Source organism: Panthera pardus, unplaced genomic scaffold, assembly GCF_024362965.1.
Source record: "Panthera pardus isolate Hobbes unplaced genomic scaffold, ASM2436296v1 HiC_scaffold_26, whole genome shotgun sequence".
NCBI lineage: Eukaryota > Metazoa > Chordata > Mammalia > Carnivora > Felidae > Panthera > Panthera pardus.
In genome coordinates, this window is record NW_026526832.1 from 34437276 (window position 1) to 34461599 (window position 24324).

Below are 24324 nucleotides of genomic sequence, written 5' to 3' on the forward strand. Positions count from 1 at the left end.
CTGAGATCTTAAATCTTTCTTTAGTTCTGAGAATTTTTCAGCTATTACTTTTTCAAAAATTTCCTTTTATTTTTCTTATTTATTTTTCAAAGAGAGAGAGAGAGAGAGAGAACGTGCACACACAAGTAGGGAAGGGGTAGAGAGAGAGGAGGACAGAGGATCTGAAGCAGGCTCTGAGCTGCCAGCACAGAGCCCAAAGGGGGGCTGGAACCCATAAATCACAAGATCACGACCTGAGCCAAAGTCAGATGCCCAACCACTGAGCCACCCAGGTGCCCCCACTTTTCCATTTTCTCTTCCCTCTTCTGGAAGTCCTTTCGGGTGGATGCTGATAGTGACCCCTCTGAATCTATTTTCTGTGGCTCCTGAGTTTTACTTTACAGCGTCCATCCCTTAAGCTCATGTTCCGGCAACAGGGGGCCTCACAGACCACCCTCCCCCTTTCCTATGTGTACAGCCTGCTAAATATTTAGCAAATTTTAGTTTTTATTTCAACAATTACATGTTTTTCTACTTCCAAGCCTTCTGCTGGTTCTTTTTCACTAGTACCTTTTCTGTTTCAGTAACTTAATAACCTCCTTTGCCTTTCTAAGGGTGTTAATCATATACTCCTATTTTAAAGTCCTGTTCTAATTTAGTTTCCTCAAGTGTGAGCTCTTCAGTTTCTTGACTGGGGGCCTGTCAAATGTTAGGCTATTCTTAATAGCATTTTTGAGCACGTAGGAGTGTCTCATTTTGATGAAGTTTAATTTATCGATTTTTTTCTTTGAAGCCATATTGCCTTCTGTGTTCTATCCAAGGAGCCTTGCCCACCCCATGTTGTAAAGATGTTCTCCTATGTGTTCTTTAAGCAACTTTTAGTTTTAGTTTTCACAGGTGAATCTATCATCCACTTTGAATTACTGTTTGTGTAGGGTAGAAGAGAGGGCTGTACTTCATTTGTTCTGATGGAAAGATCCAGATGCTCAAGCACCACGTGCTAGAAACACCTTCATTTCCCCAGGGGACTTCCTTGGCAACATGCTGACAAGCAGAAATATCTCAATAAGGGTCTACTTCCAGGCTTTTTTTTTTTTCCTTAAGATTTTATTTTTAAGTAATCTCTACAACCAACATGAGGCCTGAACCCACAACCTCGAGATCAAGGGTCACACGCTCTACAGACTGACCCGGCCAGGCACCCCTACACTTTGTCTTTTGTTCCACTGATCTCTTTGTTGGCCCCCCCATCAGCAACACTGTCTAGATCACGACTATCTCACAAGACTTGAAGTCAGATGGTTGAAATTCTCCAACTTGTTTTTGTACCCTGATTGCTTGGCATTTTCTGGGTCCTGTGTGTGTTTCCACATAAAGTTTAGAATCAGCTTGTCAATTTCTCCTGCAGGAATTTTGATTAGGATTGTGCTGCATCTTGAGATCAATTTGGGGAGAAAAGACAAAGTAACTATATCGAGTCCTCCAACCCAGGTATATCATACACCTCTCCCGTTTATCTGGGTCTTTGATTCGGTTTTGTAGTTTTCAACATAGTTCTTGCCTGTCTTTTGTGAAATCTGTTCCTAAACGTCCTTGGCAATTCTTGACTGCAATATCATCTTTGCAGCTGAGGCTCCCTACTGGCCTCTTCTCAATCTTGGCTTGCACTGCCCTCCCTGAGGGAGGCGAAAGCAGTTACTGGAGCTGGTGCTCACAATGGCCGGACGTGAGTGGGGGCAGGCTTGGGTGCAAGAGGCACTTCCAGACCCTTCTGTGCCCCTCCTTCCTCTTAGCCCTCTGGCATTCCCTGTCCTCCTACTCTATTCACTACTGTCGTAAAGGGAAACACCACGAGGGGGAAGGGGACGATGTACGGCTATCCATGGGCTGACTACTTCTGTAGGTGCAGACCCTGGGCCCCCTCACCCTCTCCACCCAGGCCACCAGCCGTGGACAAAGGCAGTGTTTCTGCCCCACTTAGCACTGGTGTGCTCGCCCACAGGCCAGCCATGCTGTCTGCCATCCATCACCTCGCTCAGCCTCTCTGGGAGCCCTCACAACCCCCAGTCCTCCAAGGCTGCCACTTGCTTATTTCTGGGGGAAACCACATTGTCACTTAACGACTTAAAAAAATTATTTTCGGGGCACCTGGGTGGCTCAGCCGGTTAAGCATCTGACTCTTGATCTCAGCTCAGGTCATGAACTCACGGTTCAAGAAAAGTTTTAGTCCCGATCAGACGTTACTTGGAGCAGTTGATTGTGCTTTTACGTTAACGGTATCCAAAACAAGAAGGCCGAGGACTGGAGAAGAGCAACGGAGGGGCCGCGCTGACATGAGTAACACACAGACCACACAACGGAGGCTGGAATGAGGCCGGCGCTCCTGCTGACCAGTCAGACAAAGTTGGTTCATGCAGGACGGAAAACCCAGCTGCACTTCAGGGAACAGGAGGCAGCGCAGGAGATGGTTGGGGGTGGAAGGTGAACCACCAGGCCAGATCTGACAATTTACAGAACAAAACACACTCCTAAAAGCTAAATATCCCAAATCAACTTGATAATGCACACGCCTAGAGGAAAAGTTTGGTTTCATCAATGGTGATCACCATCATGGCACCAGTACCGCTAACGTGAGGATTTGCACAAGGAAACCGCTAGGAAAGGATGTGTACTCACCCAGCCCAGAGATATTTATTGCTTTCACGGATTTCTTCATTTTGTAAAGAACCATCCGGTCCACGTCCAAAGCCTAAAACATAGAGAAGTAGATTAATTAAAACGTGTTTGAGCTCAGATCACGACTATCAGAGAATGGCCTTGTGAGAGTCACTCTGGAGGCCCCTGCGGAACTGTTTCCGTGGCACAAAGCCCCAGCGTGCGGCTCAGCGTGAAGACGGAGTCATCCCCATACGAGTTAAGAGTTAACCCGGACCAACTCCACTCCCACCAAGCCTCAATCCTCCCTGTGAACAAGCAAGGCTCGGGAGCCTGCCAGGGGCTCCTTCCGGACACAGGCCAAGGACAGGGAGCAGGGGGAGGAGCGACGGGGGGCGGGGAGGCAGATCTGTCACAAGTGTGTCCCCACCCTGGCAAGACCGCCAACGCGCAGGCCAGACCGCCCCCCCACTCAGAGGCAGCGCGGTCTGGTGGGAGGCAAACCCACTCTGGATTTGGAAAGACCCAGACAGGAATTTGTTTGGGGTTGGAAGGCATGTTCTGCCTAGCCCTTTTCTAGCCTAGATTTCTCTTCCAGAACCAGGGATAACAATTCCTACTTCGCCGGGTTGAATGATTAATTAGACACACCTACAGTCTTTAATATTCCTCTATGACGCTCCATTTGCTATCACACCTTAACAGACCAACCACTACACGGCGGTAGCATGCGGCCCTCATGACGCCTAGCACGTAGTAAGTGCTCACGGAATACCTGCTCAGTGACTGACCAAATCAGGAGTCTGAATTACAGCTCTACTTTCACAAAAGGCACGGGCGTCAGATTTCCCTTTAACCCAACTGAACACCCCAGAAGAGCAACGTGTCACTTTCAGTGGTGACAGGCGGAAGAGAGCATCTGTAACCTGGGATGGTGACACCCATCACGCAGGCTACCGTAAAGAAACTAAGAACTCCAGAGCGAGTGCTGAGCCCCAAATCTGGTATGCACTCAATGACGTTATTAGTACTCATCGTGAGATTTCATCACAAAACCCTGCAACAGACTGTCATCAGAAACAGAGCACACGGCCTCAGAGCAACAGCACAGTCCTTCCCTGCCAGGCTTCCCGAATCACCTTCCACATCAACATCCTAAGTCCTATTCAAAAGCGACAAGGACTGTTTTAGCAGAGGCTAAGAACAGATGTGATTGGTGCTGACAATTATTAAATAGAAAAATGATCACCAGGCAGCAGACAGTTGACAGAGTGGTTACAATAAAAAGAGAAACTGTATTTTAGTTTTTAAATGTTTGATTTATTTGGGGGGTGGGAGAGAACAGTGTGAGCAGGGGAGGGGCAGAGAGAGAGGAAGACACAGAATCCGAAGCGGGCTCCAGGCTCTGAGCTGTCAGCACACAGCCCAATGCGGGGCTCGAACTCACGAACTGCGAGATCATGACCTGAGCTGAAGTCAGACACTCAACCGAGTGAGCCACCCAGGCGCCCCGAGAAGTTGTATTTTAAAAAGCATTATTTTCTGACATACTGGAGGAAGAGGTAGGCATGAACGGCCACAAAGATGTCGAAATTTCTCGTAGAGAGCTAGCTCTTATTTTCCTAGGTCATCTCTCATCCGTTCCAGACCTTCCCTTGAGATGTGAAAAGGGATTTGGAAAAAGTACATAACCAGTGAACTCTCTCCCGAAGACTCATCACTTTCTACTCCCCAGTCTGCCACCCAGCAGGCAGGGCCCTCCAGGGTGCGCACCGACCTGTTGGGTTCTACCAGGGGCCGCAAGAAGATGGGACGGATCTGCTCAGGGCTGTGTCAGAAACACTGGCTCCCGAAGCTTTATCGACCGCATGTCAGAGAGTACGACAGTTCGGTGCACTCATCACAGCTGTGGAAGGTCCCGACCCCCACGTGAAGGGCCATGACTGAAAAACACATGCGATCTAATCGACATCTACTCCAGCACTTGGAGAGAATTCGGTCGGGAATCGCGACTGCACTCAAATAATTAAGCCTGCTCCTCCTCCTGAAGCTTCCCACAGACAGCAGAAGGTAGCCCCCCAGCCCGGTTAGCCTACACGGTAACAGAAGTCAGCCAATATTCTCACGAAGCCCTTTCTGCGGGCTGGGAGGAGGAGTGAACGGAGAAAACACAGGAGAGAAGCGCGGAACACGAGTCCGAGGGGCCACTCCCAGCCCACGACGCTGGCGCTGTTTCCGCACGTCCCCAGAATGAGGCCTCAACTCCGTAGCAGCTTTAAAACCTCCTCACGATCTGGCCCCCATTACTTCTCCAGCGTCGTCTCTGGACCCCTGCCCCAAGCGCACCGGAAGTTCCGTCCCAACGAACTCCTGCAGCCCCTCCCAACCTTCTTCCTCCTCTTTATTTCTAACACTGTGTGCTCTTCCCTGCCTCCTCTTGACCCCTTAGTTTTACCCCGGCTTTGCGAGTTGACTTGGAGGCAGGTCCTCCTCCTGAAAGCCTCCTCAGACAGGTTAGGTACTCACCCAGACTTTCCCCGTAACCCTGTGCTTACTCAATAGTTCGCCTGATGAAATTTAGTGAGGACCTACTATGTGCTAAGTACTAAGCGAGGTGTCCCAGACACAACAGGTGAGCAAAACGGCCACGCCCGTGCCTGCATGGAGTTCCCGATGTAGCAGGATAATGCCCTAGAGAAACACAAAGCCAGAAGCCCAGGACTCTCACGTAACGGCTTTTCCATTTGTGCCGCTCACCTCAAGACCCGCGCTTCCTAGCCAATGTACCTACAACACCCGCGTGTCCACTGAGCCTGGAAATACGGCCAGCGCCACACAGTCAAATGATAGTATTTTGGACATGTTAGGTTAAAGAAGATATTAATACGATTAATTTTACGTCTCTTGTTACCTTTTTCAGAGATCTCCCGTAAGGGCAGGACGCTCTCCGCTCTGTCCCCAGTGCCCAGCACAAAGCTGACACGGGACGGGACTCAGAGAGCAGCTCCGTCCGTGACCGTGAGACCAGAAAGGCAGGCAGGGACACAGAGGCTGGCAAGGGTATCCGGCTGAGCCTGCAGACAGCGGGCAGCTACCGAAGGTTCTCAGGCAGGGGAGAATGGAGAGCTGTACTTGAAGGTCACTCAAGCCACAGTGGGAACAATGGATCCGAGCAGGCAGGAAGCAGACTCAGGGAACGGATACCCAACAAGGAAGGGCCCGGCTGGGACCCATGATTAGGAAGCCATATGGGACTGGTACAGGGCGGCAGACATTCTGGAAAAGTCAGTGTGTGCCCAGGGAGATCTATTCGGCCTCCTCAACTGAGTTTAGCTCTCCAGGCTCTGGCACTCCCACAAATGACAGAACAATCTTCTGTCCACAGGGCTTTTGCTCAATTGTGCCGAGAAAACTGTGGACCAGACTAGCCCTATACACCTCAGTGCGGAAGGCCGACCGCAGATGAGATAGGCTTCATAACACTGCTCAACGCTGGCAAGTTTCCTCCCACGTCGTCCTGTGGGGCACACCCCTCCCTGATCTTTTCCTGCATAAAAGTCTTGTAAAAATAGGCCACCATATGGAATATTCTACCTCTGTTATTAAAGGGGATGTGCTGTTTCCTGAACTCAGGGGAAGAGTGGATAAACGGTAACCGCTGCTTTTCTGCAGTCTGTTAAGAAGAGCCTGGAAAGAAAGGTAAGGTAGGCGGAGAGGTAATTTTAAATTAAAACTGCAAGAGGGAAAAGCAATTACCTCCCCACTCAAAACCACACCCTTCATTACGGAGCATATTTACAGATAATTAAGATTAAGCTTGGGCAGGAGAAGTCGGAATGATTAAGACTGAGTGCTAGAAATAGTCTTCCGTCAATTATAAATAAAAACAGCACTGGAAACCTGAAACAACAAAATAGCAAAACTGGAGAGCCTCAAGGAACCGAAGGTGTCCACCAATCGGGCTGAGATCCCTAACGGCGGCGCTCCCCCACACCCGCCCTCCCCAAAACTACCCGAGCTAAAGAGGAGGAAAAAGAACGGCCACCTTGGTCAGAATGTGTGTGGAAACACTATAAACACAGGCAAAAGCTGAACAGCCACTACGGACCTAGGCGGGGCCGGCACAACAGCTAACGTCTGGCCAAACCCCATTAATCCTGAGGGCCTCCACTGCAGCTGACCCTCAGTTTATAAAACAAGTTTCACAGGGTAAATTTATCACATAAACAAGACTGTAGAGATGTGTCTCAAGATATTTTAGAGGAAAATAAACAACGGTTTCCAACCATTCTAAAAGCGCCTCCTTTGATCCCTTGGACCCTTGCATGAAGGGCCAGGGTTCTGGTTCATTCCTGCGAGCAGCTCCCCGTGGTCTCCGCGGCTCGTCCACCGACGCCGGCTCCCGGGAGGGTGCAGGGGGCGTGAGGGGAGCCCTCCCAGGAGGGGACACGACACCGTTCACTCCTTTCCTTCTTCACACCTGTGCTGTCCAACAGGGCAGCCGCACAGGAATATGGAAGATAAACTACAATTTAGTCAAGTAAAAAATCCAGCTCCTGTCTCGCCACCTTTCTCCGGAGCCGTAGCCACATACGACATACCGACCGGGTCTAAACACGCAGCCCCTGTTTGCTCTTCCTCTGTTCCTGCAGACCCCTCCGTGCGCCATCCCCTAACGCTCCGGAGCCCCTGGCTTCATCGAGGGGGGCCTCTCCCTCCTTCCCCCATGGGCAGCGCACAGATGTGACCGTGTGACAGCTCTTCTCCCTCTGGAGGGCTGAGGTAGTGTCTGTCCCCAGAGCCTACAGGGAAGTCCATCCTGGCTCAGAGGCACCTACGTCCTGATGCTGGATGGTGGAGGCCAAGTCCACGGTCTGTCTGAGGAGATGAGCCTGGGGCAGGGGGGCACCTACCGGGGGGCCGGTTTTTGCACAGCCACATGCTAAGGATCTGCACAGGTGAATGTTTCCGCTCGACAGGACAATGAGGTGGAGGGGAACACTAGCTTTGAATCCCAAGGAAGAAATCTCCCCCGACAGAATTCCCCTCTTCTGATTAAGAGACGAGCGTTACCAAAGGGTTATACTCCAGAGATACGATATTTTGAACTTTGTTAATAACAAACTTGTGGAAATTTATTTTCCCTCTTATTATGTAAGCACCTATATGAGACCCTCACTTTTGCCTCTAGGCCTGCAAAGCCTAAAATGTTCACTGCCTGGCCCTTCACGAACTCCGCCAACCCCCGGCCCAGGAGATTCACACAGAGGTTTCTCCAATCTTATCGGCCACCCCAGTCTCCTCTTGGCACGGGACCAGTTTGGCCCCCCAGTTCTCAATTCGAGCCAGCAATGGTGGAGAGCAGCCGGCTTCATCCTGGGAACCCAAAGATGCTGCCACGGGGGAGGAAAGGCCGGGAGACCACGGTCTGGGCCGCCGGGGAGGCATGTTCTACTCTGCTGTCCCGTCGTATCTCCCTCGTTCCTTTCGGGAAAGGCTGACCTGAGGGGAAATGACACTTTCGAAAGACACAGACCCAATAAGAAAACAAAGCGACACCCAGATCTGTGCCCCCAAGGACAGCTTTGCCAAGGAAGACTCACGCGGACATCTAGATGGCAGCTTCGTCTCCTCTCCCGCTTGACATTACTTTTGAAGTAACACAGGACACTAATGACAGTGTCAGATATTTCCAGAAGCCTTCTGGGAAGCGCAGCAATGCACTGTGGCCTGCAGGCTCGGTGTAGAGCCAGAGCGATAATGGATCTACCTCCTCCCGGGAATACAGCAGAGGCCTGGGGAACAGCAGGTGTCACGAAGAATTAGGATCAAGTAAATACGAAGCTAAATCAAGCTGCGTGAGGCACGTACGCATCAGGGCACACCAGAAGGTCACGCTTGGTATTCTCTAACGCAACTGGGGTTACTCAGAGTATACACACATCTGCACCACAAGGCGAGGATGGTCGTGACCCTCTTCGAAAGAGCCGAAAACGGGACAAACCCACATACCCGGTGACGGTAAAACGCGTGAACCGCTGCAGGGAGACGGACAAACATTACCCACCCAGAACATAAACGAATTTCGCAACAATGTTGTGCAAAAGAAGCAAGTTGCAAAAGTATGCAGGCGGTATACGACCATAAAAGTGGAAAGTAGGAAAAACTCGATGATGTTGTTCCTGTTTAGGAACGTAAGTGTTGCTGATACAACTGCAAACGGAAGCGAGGAGAGATGTTGATGGCCCAGATGGGCCGGCGGCTCCTCGGAGGGTGCTGACGGGAAGGCAGGCGAGCGCTCCTGGAACGCTGACGGGGGCCAGGGGTCAGGGAGGGACAGGTGATGGCTGGATGGGTGTTTGCTCATAACCAGCCTATAAATTATATCTCCGTGTGTGTGTAGGCATACTAATCTGAATAAAAGTAAATTTAAAGCCTTCTCGATGGAAAAGAAATGAAAATCAACTAGAGTCTGGGGGAAGAGCCAGAAAGGCTGCCAAAATGACAATGCCTCACAGGGCACTTTATTAGCTCAGCATTTTGGTCACGCACAACGAGTGAAAGGAACCTAGAGATCGGTCCCCTCGTCCCCTTTCTGAGCCATCTGAGAGCAGACAGCACAAGTTGGTAAGCTGGAGACAGAGGTGCACAAGAACCCAGGTCAGCCAACTCCTAAAGCAGGCCACCCTTGAGGACCAGCAACCAGAAAAGACAGACTTCTTTCACTTTTCTCCAACACGTCGTGTTTACTCCTCAGAACGTCTCAGATTCTGTGCCTAGTGCCAGCACCAGGGCGGGCAGCCAGGTGAGCACTGATTCAGAGGACAGCCAGCCCCCTCACCCAACTGCCAACTGCACCTTGACCATGTCTTCAATCGCAGGTACTTGCAATAGATGCGTCCAAACCTGGGGGGCTGTCATCAGGGAGAGGGGTGCCACCACACCCGGCCCGTGTACATGTGGCTGATCCTGACCCACGTGGGTATATGTGGCACTAAGAACAAAAAAAACCACAATAAAGCGGCTTCCAAAGATCGAAATGCGACAGACCTTTCTCAAAATTCCGTCTTGGGAGGTAGGAAAGTACAAGGTAATTTATTGAACCAACTGAGCCTGCGAGCCTGCGCACACACACTCAATTGTAAGCAAGAGATAAACTTTATAAACTAGAGAGGATAAGCAAGTGTCGCATTGTATACACAAACTGCGTATATAAAGATACAGGAAACAAATAATCTTTGTTGTCTCAGGGAAAGTTGGGGGACTTTTCGGATTTTTCTACTTTTAAACATATCATCAACATGAGTACGTTATACTTGAAAAAATTTTTAAAAGGCACTTCAATATCCTACACGGCTATCTTCTTCAGTTGTTTTCACATCAAATAGGATTTAACTCTGAGCACAAAAAAATGCGTCAAGGAAACTGATGAAACAATAAAGAAAAATACTCAAAATTGTGTCTTTCCATACACAAATATATACACAGAACAATATCCTGGAAGACACATGAATCCATCCCAATGGTTACTGAGGAGACAGAAAAGACAGTGAAGGCAGGCTCATTTTTTGGTACTGTTTGAAATATGTTTATGCAGGACTTGTGTGGTTAGAAAGATATAATGGAAAATAAACAGCTCTCTGAAATAGAAAAAGGAATGTCACTAACCCAACCTGACTGGCTGAGACGGTGTGGCCCCAAGCTCTCTGATTACGGCCATCAGTGGCCATCAGAGGCTGGACCCCAGGAAGCTAAGAACTCATAAAACATGAAAGTCATTGAAGGTCCCGGGACAGATAAAAGATATAAATACAAATCAAAAGAACAAAGGCACGGTGGGGGGGGGGGGGGGGGGGGCGGGCACGATGGTTTGAAACACAAAACAGAACTGGAGTCTCCAAGCTGCTCCCCGCCATGGCAGATGAGGGCATCACTGCCCTCCCTGGTCTTCCAGAAAGTACGCTTGCCAGACGGGGCAAAGGGCTTCACCAAAGCAGTTTCTCTCCTTCTGTCCCCGTCCAATTGCAGAAATACGTCCCCATGTCCTCCCTCCTTTCCACACAAGTTACGTCTACAAAGATGTTCTCAGCAGGACTTTGAAAGAGAAAACAATAGGAAAGAGCCCCAAATGCCCAACCAAGGAGAGTAACTGCACAGACTACTGGGCATTCACACGATTACATTCTAGACAGTCGTCACCATGACTGAAGTGGAGCGTGTCGCGCACAGACTATGTGACAATGCCGTGTTAACAAAGGAGAGCCTCAAGCCGGTAAAGTTGGAACAGCCAAGTACCCACAGGCCCTCCCATGAACCCCATCACTGGAGACGTCAGCCGGGAACTCAGGCTTTGACTAGATCACTCTTCTAGAGAGGCGGAAACAGATGACAATGAATTCCAGCTTTATAAAAATGCTTTACATCCTGATTTCCTACTTCGGGGGAAAGAGCTTCTGGGAGATCTGGGGGAGTTGACAAGAGAAAGGAGAATTTTGGCAAGCCAGCTACAACACCCCAGCAGCCAAGAAAGGCAGTCCTCGTCTCGGAGGCCCTGGTGCCCCTTTCCCAGAGGAGGGTCTGGGCTGAAGTCCCGGGCACCTCAACAAACACGGCATCCCTCAGTTCTGCTCCCCTGGATGGACTGAAGAGCCCAGATGCAAGCAGGAAATGGGCCATCTCTGGGGAACAATGACAAACAGAATAGGGGCCATCATACCAGAAGATGTCTGGTATGCAGGGCTAAGGCCGCTGCACAGGGCCAGGCGGTGGGGGCCTGGTGATATGGAAGCAGCAGGAGAGGCTGGGAAGGTGACCTTCAGTTGGGGCTGAGGTCAGCCTTCCACATCTGTCCCAGTTCCAGAAGACAATGTAATCGCAGGCCAGGCTGATTTCCCCAGGAAACAGGGTTAAGGCCACGTGACCTCCACTTCAGTGACATAAACAGGAGAGAGGGGACGTGAGCGAGCGGTTTTCTCTGGGCCCCACATGCAGCCAGGGGGTGCTAAGTAGGACTCTGCTTCCGGGGCGCAGGGGGTCTGCCCGCAAACCAGCGTTCACACTCACTCTACGGGTTCTGCCCCCAGCCTCGTGGCTTTTAGCATACTGGCTCCTCTGTGCCAACTGGGCCCCTGACGGGCGGGGGGGGGGGGGGGGGGGGGGGTCTTTCTGCTGTCAGCCGGCTGCCACATTTGTGTCTCATGAATTCTTTCCAAAAGTACATCTTGTAACTGAAACTAGACTTCAGGTAACACACGCATCGAAAAGGGGAAAAACCGAATTCCATTCAGGCCTCCTCATTCCCTTTTACCACCGACATCCCAACTCCACAACGTCGCCTCCGGGGAGACACCAAAAAGGGAAGAAGCCAGGAGAAGGTGCTCTCAGTTCTGGTCTCTCAGTGCTGGATCCTATGGAATAGCGCAGAGGTTGAAAGTCACTGGTTTTTTTCACCAAACACAAAATTCTAAACTGGACTCTACATATCAACAGCATGACCTCAGGAGAATGACTTCCCCTCACCGACCTCGGTTGTTTTCCTCCGTAACTTGGGAATGAGGTTTGCTTCGCAGGAGAAATCATCGGCGGGTTCGGTATCTGTGCACTGTAGGCGCTCTGCCACGGTGAGCTTTCGTTAGTGCCCCCTGGGTCTCCAAGGGGTCAGATCCACACTATGCCAAACAAGGGGGCCGTTCAGGAACACCATCTCCCCAGGACGGGGGCAATCGCTAGGATAAATATTTTCGGGTCTGATAATGGTTATGGTAACAAGGGAAAAAAAAAAAAAAAAAAAGAAGAAGAAGAAAAATACCTGTGTAGCTCATGCCAACCTTTCACTTCCGGTAATAAGTTTTTTCCCCCATCAACGTTTAAATTCTTCCAAACACTCCCTGGTGTGTTTCCAACTCCCCAAAGGGGTGACACGGGCAAAGGCAGGGCCACACAGCAAGTGACACAGCGGGGTGCTCTGGGCCAGCTTAGTGGAGGGGGTCACTTGTCCCCTCTGGGCTTTCACACACAGGGTCAAATGGGGCAGAGTGGGCACAGGGGAAGCTGATAAGACGCCTGGTGTCAGCCTGTGCCCCGCTCCCCCACCCGGCAGAATCCTGGGGAACCCCGCTTTCCAAGCAAAGCCTCCAGGCAGGCTTCCCCTCTCACACCTGTGTCAGTGCAGCACAGGCCACCCTCTGTGCCCCCTCCCCCCACAAATGGCCACACCAAGGTGTGGGAGCAGGACTGGGTGGCCCACAGGCTCCGGGCGTGTTCCCAGAAGCAAAGTTACTCAGGTAGAGTTGGCGGCCCTGGGTAGAAAGGCCAGCAGCAGACAAGCTACGTAGACATCTATAGTCCCAAGAGTCACAAAGCACCTGACATTCCACAGAGCACTTTCTTTTAAGTTTATTGATTTACCGCGTGTGTGAGAGTGAGTGAGACGGGCAGAGAGGGAGGGAGGGAGAGAATCCCAAGCAGGCTCCACGCTATCAGCCCAGGTCCAACACAGGGCTCTATCCTACGAACCGTGAGATCATAACCTGAGCCAAAATCATGAGTCGGACGCTCAACCGGCTGAGTCACCCCGGGGCCCCTCCACAGAGCACTTGAAGCATCCACGACTTTACACGATATTCACAGCGTCTTGTGAAAGCACTGCCAATTTCCCCAATTTAAAGTAGAAGAAACTGACTCAAAGAGCTGGACTTGCCCTAAGTCATTTATTTGGCCTTGAACTAAAGAGTTCAAACTGGGAGAGTTCCGGCACACTGAGAGGCAAGCTTCCAGGACTATGTGGTCCCCGTGTCGCCCTCCCTCTAGTTTATGGCCGCTTGGCTTCCAGGGCCGGGAAGAGCGCATGGGACGCTCCAGGGACTTGTGCTGCTACCTGCTGTCAGGTCTGGGCAAAACAATCCCCCTCGTCCGCCTCTGCCTCAGGCTTCCCTTACGCCCTTCGCCCAGCCCAGGGCCAGAACCACCTGGCACTGCTCATCCTTACCAGGGATGCCACCCACTCCCACTCACCGAGAAAGGCGTCTCCCGGGCCGTGTGACCGCCCTGCTCCTGCCACCCCAGCTGCGCCGCATCTGACCTTCACCGGGAGCTCAGGCGAGGCCCACCTAGACCGCCTGACGTAAGCAATTCTGGGGTTCCAGAACCTTCCCACGGGCCTGAGCGCCGGGGAGTGGACAGAAGGCAGGTGATGGTGCGACGCCGCCATTGGCCCATGTCCAGGTTGCACAATCCATCCTTGGGGCCGGCTTTAAGGGGAAGATTCAATGACCACCGTCCCGAGCCTTGCCGTGTCTTGATCCTCCACGTCTCAGTTCCTGTTTCCCATCCCAGAGACCCGGCCCCGCTGCCCTACGATGGAATGGGAAGTAGGGACGAGGAGGGAAACCCAGAATGAGGAAGGGAGAAGGAAGGAACGGCCAGGCGTGTTCAGGCCCCAAATGGCCTGCCACCTCCAAAGCCAGCCTCTAAATGCGGCAGAGATGGTTTCTGGAAAGAAAGGAGGGGGGGCATGCAAATGAACCTGACGTGCTAACCAGAACCGTTCCCCTTCCCGTACTCTGGCACAAAGACGCCACAGTGCCCTCCCTCTGTCCACGGCTCTCTGCCCCCAAGTCTGTCATCTCCAGAACTATCCTCTTGTTCTGTCATCCAAGAAGTGCAGTGACGGGCAAGAGGCAACATGAGCGGGAACCACCAGGCGTTGTTTCCTGCAGCCCACTTCACCCTTCCGACCCAGGTTTATCGTGAGAGCCACTGGTACAATAAAGGGCCCATGGGCTCAGGGGACACAGACTGAGCTGGAGTTCCCACATCCCCACACACAGATTCCTTATCTCCTGGGCCTCGGTTTCCATATCCCTAAAACAGGGAAATAACATCCATTTGATATGGCTGTTGTGATGATTATTTGCTACGCATGAGCACAGCGCCGGCCACTGGAAAGCATCTGGGTTAATGTGAGGGAGGTCCCCTCCCACCACCCCAACGGACGGCACAGCAGACCAATCAGGTCATCCGGTCAGTGACCGGCTCTAGGGCAGGACGGGACCACCGTGGACCTGGGTCTTGCTCTAGCTCTCCTCCAGCTTCACCCCTCTCCACGCATGGTAAGGTCAGAGGGCATTACCCCCTCCTACTGCACCGCGGATACCCAGCACCCCACCACCCCCTGTGCCAGCAGCCTGAGTCTGTGTGGGTCTTTTCCCCAAACTTTTCCCAGATGGGTTTAACCCCAGACCCAAAGGGTAGCTGTCTGTGGGGAGAGGGTGGACAGAGCTTGGACAGGAGGTAGCCCCACACAGGTGTGAGAGGGTGACGCCTGCCCAGAGGCCTTTAGAAGTGGGGTTCCCCATACCAAGGAGTCTACAGGGTGGGGGAGCAGGGACAGGTTGACACCAGGTGTGTGTCTGCTCCCCCTGACCTAGAACTGGGGTTCCCTCCTCTGCTCCGTTTGACCCTAGGACTACGCAGAACCCTTGAGGGCCCAGGTGCGAGAGCTGAGAAGGTATGCAGAAGGTTGGCATCAGCACCCACTCCTGGCTGCAAACGTGGCAGGGCTACCTGGTCAGTACACGCATCAAGCATCAGCACTCATTTGAAGAAAAGATGCCTCTGCTAAGGACACAGACACAGTACTGGATCCCGCAGCCTACAGGAAGGACAGGAATCCACAAAATGGTGCTGTGTCCCGACAGGCACGCAAGCCGCGGAGCAGGAAGGGCTGAGAGCCAATGGGGAGCAGCGTGGGGGCAGAGATAAAGGCCCCCCAGAGATGCAGATGGTCTTGTCCTTTCTATGAGCGTCTTCAGACAGCACGCACTCACCTAGGAAGCAGGAGTAAAAGACAGGACAGAGATTTGGGCAAGGCTGGGTGAGGAGGGGCCCGGAGAGCATGACCAGCTGGCAGCAAGGCCATGTGACAGGGCCAGACGAGGCGGTGGGGGCAAGGCCAGAAGTAGGGGGAAGAGGGGCCAAAGGCAGGGCAGGGTCCCTGTCACTGAGGGGCAGTAGGAGGACAGGACACGCAGCAAAAGGCACAAATGGCTCTTGGCTGAGGCAGCTCAGTACCTTCTTGGGCTTCTGTGGGTCGTTAGAGGCTGTTTATTTTCAGTATTTGGGGATGTGAGCATTTCTCCCCAAGGGAGGGCTTCAGACCATTAGTTTTACTTTGTCTGGTCTCCACCCAAAGAAAAGAAAATTCAAAACCCCAGCTAATAAAACAAGAGGGAAGGCAAGGGCAGGGGTTCCCTGGGCCGCCACACTGAGAGGAAGAGGCCGCCCTCCCACCTACAAGCCTCAAGTGGGGAGGACCGACCCCGGGGTCACGGTCGTCATGCTCCCTCCCCACGGAGACACTGGCCTGCACAGGACACAAGGCCCCGATGCGCTTCCCGGGGAACCCCACAATGCTGAGTCCTAAAAGCAGGCGCTGCACGTAATGGTGCTGCTGAAGGACACAAGAGGGACAGAGATAAAGACATAAGATGCACAAGTAAAGGGGCACCTGGGTGGCTCAGTCGGTTAAGCATCTGTTAATTTCAGCTCAGGTCATGATCTCACGGTTCCTGAGACTGAAGCCGGAATCAGGCTCTGTACCAACAGCATGGAGCCTACTTCGGATTCTCTCCCTCTCTCTCTCTCTCTCTCTCTCTCTCTCTCTGCCCCTCCCCTGCTCACACATGCGTGTGTGCACATCTGCTGTCTCTCTCTCTCAAAATAAATAAATAGACATTTAAAAAAAGAAGATGTACGGGTAACGATAGCCCAGGCTTCTCAGGCCAGAGTGCCCTCTGCCTTGAGGCTAACATGCAGGGTATTCACCACCCTACACACAGATAACTTACTACTCATCCCAAAAGCGGGGGACACTGCAACAGCCCAGAGAAGAGAAGCCGGAGGGTCTGGTTCTGTTGCCACAAGCTACGTGGCCCCGGAGCGCAGAAAGCTTCCATTCATTAGTGACAGGGAAGGCTGGACTGTGCGAGAGGAGGGCCTGCGTGTGGTGGGGGAGGAAAAGGCCAGGAGCTGTGGACACCATGTGAGCTCTGTCACCCCCTCAGATTTGGACCGAGATCAGTGACTTCTCCTCCGAGGCTGCAGACATAAAATTCTACAAAATTACTGTCTTCAGCTATGCTTCCAAAGAGCGATTACAATGGTATTCAAATATAGGTGATGGAAGGGTTAACTTTCCCAGTGAAGCTGAGAATCCTGCCCGGAAGTGTCTATGAAACCAACTGACAACTTAATTCTATGAATAATCCTAGTCCAAACGTGAAGACAAATATTTGGTAACGGCAAAAAGTGATTTTTAACAATTTTTAACAATCCCACTCTATTTCTCGGGTGTGGATTTCTCAACTAGGCTGGAAGAAACGCCAGGTGTAAGAAGGCACGGCTCACCGGAAGGTCAGGGACAAACGCAACAGTACCGGCCGTGGTAGGGAGGGGGACAGCGGTACGCCCCTCACCTGAGCAGCACCTGAAACAAGAAATGCTTTTACCTACATTACAGCTGGTGATTCTCAAACTCTGGGTTAGGCAGGTAATATTACAACAGGGCAGAAACCAAAGGAAGGAAGGGAAACGAAGCTATTTTTCCAAGGCCATAAAACCAAGATGCCATTGTAATTTCCTTTTTCAGTTCACAAATACCCCCACGTTCTCCTAGCCTGTCGTTCTTTCCGATGTCACCTGTGTTTCCTTAGTCTGTTCAAAGTGAACGACTGTTAAGAAGTCAAGAAACAAGGACCCAAGAAAATAAAGGTATTTTCATCTTGGGGGACAAATTGTAGAACCCGCAGTGAGTGATTCCATGATGCTCATTAGCAGCTGTTTTGTTCCGATCGCTGTCTGAGCTTTTGTTCCGAACTTGCTGTTTGTGAACCAGCGATGGAGACTTCTCGGAAACTGAGCCCCAGGGAATGAAGACAAGACCATCAGCTCCTTCGGGACAGAGACCCAGGACTCCTGTCTCTGAATCCCGGCACCTAGTAGGGCACATGACACCCATAAATGCTCCATAAACACGGAATGCATGAAACCACACTCCTCCAACACTGCCGCAGGCTGTCGGGGGAAAGGCTTCCTGCAGTCGGTAAGCAGAGCCAAGGGCTAAAGGTTGTCAGGACACAAGGAACCCCAGGCAGGGAGACCAAACAGTCAGGATCATCTCCCTGCATCAGGCTGGCTGGCAGTGGTGGGGAAGAATCTGGGAGAGAGAACGGGAACATGAATGGGCAGGATAAATGGCTCAGAGATAGTTGTAATGGATTTCATTCACTCGGTGGTAGTTGTTTAAGACACGATTCCTCTGTACGCAGTGGATTAAAAAACTCTCTGACTAGTGTACAAATTGTTCAGACACATAACATCACGTCCTATAAACTGAATCAGTGAAAACAACGAGGCTGTTTTCATTTATCTGAAATTGGCGGCATGGATGCTCATGGCCTGTACTTTCACTTCAGAACTCTTACACGAGATGGGGAAAATTCTGATTTGCTCATATAAATACAAACAGATGGTCACAGACATTCTTTAAAAAAAAAAAAAAAAAGCCCAATATTCTTTATTTAAACTAACTCAAAAGCTCTGAAATAGTAAGAAATTTATTTCAACTCCCTACCACTCACACCATCTAAAACCACCTAGCAGTCCTCATCTCGTACACGGTCCACAACTAAGCTTGCGGGAACCGCGAAGCCCACGTAAATATTATCACGGCATTGATCTGTGAAGCACTGATTCCTTCTTGTACATCGACTGCTGTTTGCTGCCTTTTAAACCAAAGGTGGCATGTGCACAGACACACACACTAAACACCGACTTTTAACATCTTGGTGCCCACACACCAACATGCTAACTTCTTCCTGGCTTGGTCGCCCCAGAGTCGTGCTTAGCACGTAGCTGGCACTCGATAAATCATAACTGAATGAATGTGCTGCCAGGATAACCTTCTTTTCAGAGACCCCAGAACAGCTCTTCTCCTGCCGTCTCTGTGAACACGTCTGAACCCGTAACTGTCACTGATCAGCACGGCTGTCAATTAGCACTGGTCATTCTATGAATGGAGGTCTCCGTATGTTCCTTCATCCAAACAGGGCATTAAAAATAACCGAACTTTAGAGCTGCGGCATTAGAACAACTCCAGTTTATAAGTATTCCTCAACACCTAATGTGCCACCAACCAGCACACAAGCATGGATGTGACTCTGCACCCCGCGTATCACGAATGGGTGGGTCCACTTTTAGCAAGAGCTCGAGACGTTGTGGGCTATCACCTCACTGCCGAGAGATGGAAACAAGAGAGCATAAATCTTGGCTTCCGACAACTTTTAATTTTGTTCCTCTTTTTAAAAATTTTTATTTGTTTATATTTTTTTCTTCGTTCCACTGGAGTTAACACACAGCACTGTATTAGCTGCAGGTGTATAACACAGTGCTCCAACAGTTCCACGTACTACTCAGTGCTCATCAAGAGAAGTGCACTCTGGATCCCCGTCACCTATTTCACCTGTCCCCCGCCCACCTCCCTCTCCCCTCTGGTAACCACCACTTTGCTCCCTACAGCTTAAAGCCCGTTTTTTGATTTGTCTTTCTCCCTCCCTATGTCCACCATTTTGTTTTGTACATTCCACACGTGAGTGAAATCATATGGTATTTGTCTTTCTGTGACTTATTTCCCTTAGCATTATACTCTCTAGATCCATCCTCGTTGTTGCAAATGACAAGATTTCAGTCCTTTTTATGGCTGAGGCATACTCCTTTGTATCTATCACACGCCTTCTTTATCCATTCGTGAATCGATGGACACTTGGGTGGCTTCCATATCTTGGCTATTGTAAATAATGCTGCAATAAACAAAGGGGTACATATATCCCTTCAAAGTAGTGTTTTCGTATTCTTTGGGTAAATACCCAGTAGTGCAATTACTGGATCATAGGGTAGTTCTATTTTTAATTTTTTGAGGAACCTCCATACTGTTTTCCAGAGTGGATGCACCAGCATGCGTTCCCACCAGCAGAACAAGAGGGTTCCTTTTTCTCCACATCCTCACCCACACTTGCGTTTCCTGTGTTTGGGGTTTTAGCCATTCTGACAGGTGTGAGGTGACAACCGTGGCTTTGAGTTGCATTTCCCTGATGATGAGTGATGGGGAGCATCCTTTCACATGTCTGTTGGCCGTCTGTCTATCTGTTCATGTCTCCTGCCTATTTTTTAATTGCATCATTTGGCTTTTTGTTGTTGAGTAGAAGTTTGTTGTTGTTGTAGAAGTTCTCTATCTATTTTGGATATTACTGGATATGTCATTTGCAAATATCTTCTCCCATTCTGTAGGTTGTCCTTTAGTTTTGTTGATTGTTTCCTTCACTGTGCAGAAGCTTTTGTTTTGGTATAGTCCCACTGGTTTATTTTTGCTTTTGTTTCCTTGCCTCAGGAGACATATCCAGAAAGATGTTCTATGTCTAATGGGCATAACTTTTTAAAAGTTGCTGGCCACACTAAAGATAAAAGCAGTACAGAGAAACCCTGAAGAAGCTCCGGGGACCCTTGGGGTCTCCGCACCAGTTCTGCCCCTAAATCCCTTTGTAACCTTAGGCAAGTTGCTTCACCTCTGAAAGCTGGGAGGGAGTGAACCCCACACCCTGTAACGGCACCAGCTAGAACTATCTGTGGCTGTGAACGCATGGAACCAGCAGGCTACTGCTTCAAGCTCCAGGGTTCATCTATATCAAATCATTTCACAGCAGCAAGATGATGGGAGGCCATCTCTTTAAAACTTTATAGAAGAATTCTTAAAAGCAAATCGCAAGCTATGGGTTCTTTAAATTTTTTTCTGTAAGAATGATTTATCCTAGCTCCCCAGAATATCTGCAATATTATTCTGCAGAGTGTATCTTTCGGAATCTCGATTCAGATGATTGCTATTTAAATGTTCCATTTCTCTTGAACAGACCCTTCCATAGAGCCATTCAACACTCATTATATTCTCTGCTCTCACAGTGCATTTCAAGATATAAAAAGACAACTTACGTTGCCTAAGTATAGACATATAGATCAAAAAAGTTACACGATGGCCAATGAGAACATGAAAAGCTGCTGACCATCATTAGTTATCAGGGAAATGTAAGTTAAGACCACAATGAAATTCCACTACATGCCCGCTAAAATGGCTGATAACGCCTAGAATGTGAAGGAGCAGGAACTCTCGCACACTGCCGGTGTTAGTGGAAAATGGCACAACCATTTAGAAAACAGCGTGGCAGTATCTCATGAAGTTACACACTCAGCATGTGACACAACAATTCCCATCCCTAGGTATTTGCCTAAATCTAAAAAATTCAACATGTCCACACGAAGACCACTGTTCATGGCAGCCGTACCCAGAGCAGTCAAAAGCCAGAAAGTACCCAGATGCCCATCAACGGCTGAGCTGATAAACACACTGTGGTACAGTCCCACCACAGAATATGCCCAGGTGCTATTTGCATGTAACCCCACATTCTTTCAAGTACCTTCCAAAGGCCTTTAATATAAATTTCTCTGGATTTGCTGGTTCCTCGGTCGTTTAAAGTCTAATGCAGCTGCAAGGTCACAGCGGTTGGTTCCAACATCATTGGCCATCCGTCTGCCCTCCCTGACCCCACTGCCCGCTCTCCACAGCAGCACCTGTCAGCGTCTATGCAGTGTGTTAATAATGGCTGTCTTGACACTGAGGATGACTCTACTCCCAGCATTCCCCAGAGGGACCGTGTTCTGCAGGCTAGACTCTAATAATCTCTACTGGTCAGGGTGTCCCAAGGACACAAAACACTGATGAAGAAGAAACTTGATGCATTCACATGATAATTTTTTTGAAAAAAAAAAAAAGTTTGTTTTTTATTTTTTTTTTGAGAGAGAGCGCAAGCGAGCGGGGGAGGGGCAGAGAGAGAGGGAGACAGAATCCCAAGCAGGGTCGTCACTGTCTGCACAGAGCCTGATGTGGGGCATGATCCCACAGACCATGAGATCATGACCTGAGTCGAAATCAAGAGTCAGACACTTAACCAAATGAGCCACCCAGATGCCCCCAAAAAAGTTTTTTAAGGGAAGGAAAAATGAGAGATGCCGGTGCACACTTCCTGTTCTTCAAGTCTCTTCTCAGTTCACAGGGGGGGGCCGTCCCTGGTTCTGTCTGTGCACACACAACTCCCTTTCCTGCCAGTGCCCTTGCCGGATGGGCAGCTGTTACTATCTCTCAGCTATGGCGACCTCCCCCTGCCATCATTACGGAAGGCATCCCGTTTTCCCCACTGATGTCCTCTCCCCAGCACAAACTGAAGGTCTCTAGGAAGGATGTCTGCCCTCTGAAAGGAAGGGTACTTTCCTCACTTTTCCCTTCACCTCCTCCCAAGGAGCACCGAGTCCTCACGCTCGCCAACCGGGATGGGGGAAAGGAAAAATCAGATGAGGTAATGCATTTTTAGTAGAGTACAAAATGCACACTTTCTCTCTAGTTATTAAACCTACAAAACCCACTCAGTGGACACTGGTTCCACACTGAGCTTCTCAACTTCTCCACATCCTTGTGTCCAGACCCATGCAGCAAGCCAAACGCAGCCAGGTTCCCAAGCTTTCAGCACCCGCTGGGAGGACAGAGACCCCAGAGACTGCCCTGCGAGGGGCGCAGTGAGGGTGGAAGTTCTCAGGACCTCGGCTCCCGTCTCTATAAAATAAGAGACCCCAGGCACATGTCGGCTCACAGAATAAAGCCCCTTAATGTGACAACTGAAGCTCTTGGCACTCTGACCCCCTTCCTCTTTCCAATGTCCATCTTCACAACCCCTCTGTCAACCCTCCGTACTCCATTCCTATCAGACAGCTCATTCCCCACAGGAGTGCACGTTTTCACATTTCAGTGGTCCCTCGAGTGGAATGCATTTCTCACCTCCCATCCTTTCTCCAGTTATAACCCTCCAGCCTTCAAGACCCGCCCAGTGCCACCTCCTCTGAAGCCTCTCCATCCCCGATGGGCTCCTAAGGTCCTCTGATCCCACCTCTTTAAGAACATCTACGTTCACCCTGCCTGGTTTTGTAGTTCATTGGTAAAAATTGTCTTCCCCACCAAATCTTTTTTAATCTATTTTTAAAAAGTTTTTTAATGTTTATTTATTTTTGAGAGAGAGAGGGAGAGACAGAGTGTGTGTGATGGAGGGGCAGAGAGAGAGGGAGATAGAGAATCCAAAGCAGGCTCCAGGCTCTGAGCTGTCATCACGGAGCCCGACATGGGGCTCGAACCCACAAACTGCAAGATCATGACCTGAGCCAAAGTCAGACACTTAACCAACTGAGCCACCCAGGTGCCCCTCTTCCCCGTAAGTTGCTTGAGGGTAAGGCCTGTGTCTTCTCTATTTTTGTACCCTTACAATGCTGGCCTCAGTGTGTTGTTCACAAATGGTCCGTAATGGTTGCATTTAATCTCTCAGTCCCCTTTCACTTCCAAACCTACTGTTTGACTCAGTGAAAATTAACAGGAGTTGCAGATTAACAGGAGATCAACACCTCAGAGGTGTTGAAACACCTCCCCCTCCACCTGGCTCTGATTATAGCTTCTGGGTGCATAGCCCAGGGACACCTGTCCCTCTCTTAAGTTTATTTATTTATTTTGAGAGAGAGGGGGAGAAAGCACGCACAAAGGGGGGGAGGAGGGCAGAGAGAGAGAGAGAGAGAGAGAGAGAGAACCCCAAACAAACGGTCAGCAAAGAGCTCAATGTGGGAACTGTGTGACCTGAGCCAAGATGAAGAGTCGGACACGACCGAATGAGCCACCCAGGCGCCCCTACCTGGCCGTCTCAGGCACGTACTGATTTCCACTGTGTTGGATGGTTATTTGTGGACTCAGCTTCAGCCAAACACCACCAGGCTGTATTCTCCTTAGGGGCCAGGCAACGTGTCCTACGTCAGATGTCCACCATGAAACGGGGAAACACTATACGTTCCAAGACTTGGGAAGCGATTGAAAGAGCCAAGGCTCCGATCACTGCACGAGGCATGGGTGTGACATCTTCAACACCACCCTTGGCACCTGGAGCACTATGCCATCTCTGGGAGTTTAGGAACAACAGTGCAATGACCCTGCTTTACATTTCTTGTTCCTTGCCCTGTGTCCAGCATAAAGTCTGTGGTCAAGTACCGTCAGCTGCGTTATTAGCAATAATTACCATGTTTGAGGGGCGTCTGGGTGGCTCGGTCGGTTAAGCCTCTGACTTCAGCTCAGGTCATGATCTCACGGCTCGTGGGTTCAAGCCCCGCGTCGGGCTCTGTGCTGACAGCTCGGAGCCTGGAGCCTGTTTTGGATTCTGTGTCTCCCTCTCCCTCTGCCCCTCCCCCACTTGGACTTTGTCTCTGTCTCTCTGTCTCTCTCTCTCTCAAAAATGAATAAACATTAAAAAAATAATTACTATGTTTGTAACACACCTTACAGGTAACAGAATTTTATTCAACAAACGTTGTACACTCACTTTGTGTCAGGGTTAAATGTTAAAAGTGCGTTAAATGTTAAATGCACGTTAACTGTTAAAAGTGATGCCGATGAAGGTACAGTATCTGCAGAAAGAAGACCCTGGGTGTCATTTTAGCTTCAGAACAATCCTAGGAGGCAGCTGGGGCAGGTGTTAACTTCCTCATTTTACAGACAACGAAACT

At 50.2% G+C, this 24324-nt stretch overlaps 1 protein-coding gene across 5 annotated transcripts in view; it reads right to left on the reverse strand.

Moving 5' to 3' along the window:
- ASAP2 (ArfGAP with SH3 domain, ankyrin repeat and PH domain 2) overlaps positions 1–24324 on the reverse strand; it is a 173967-nt gene that overhangs the window by 108883 nt on the left and 40760 nt on the right. For all 5 annotated transcript variants that reach the window (XM_053891168.1, XM_053891167.1, XM_053891165.1 and 2 more), the window contains exon 2: positions 2656–2728. In XM_053891168.1, the coding sequence (XP_053747143.1) occupies positions 2656–2728 (73 nt within the window). The remainder of the gene's footprint in view (positions 1–2655; positions 2729–24324) is intronic.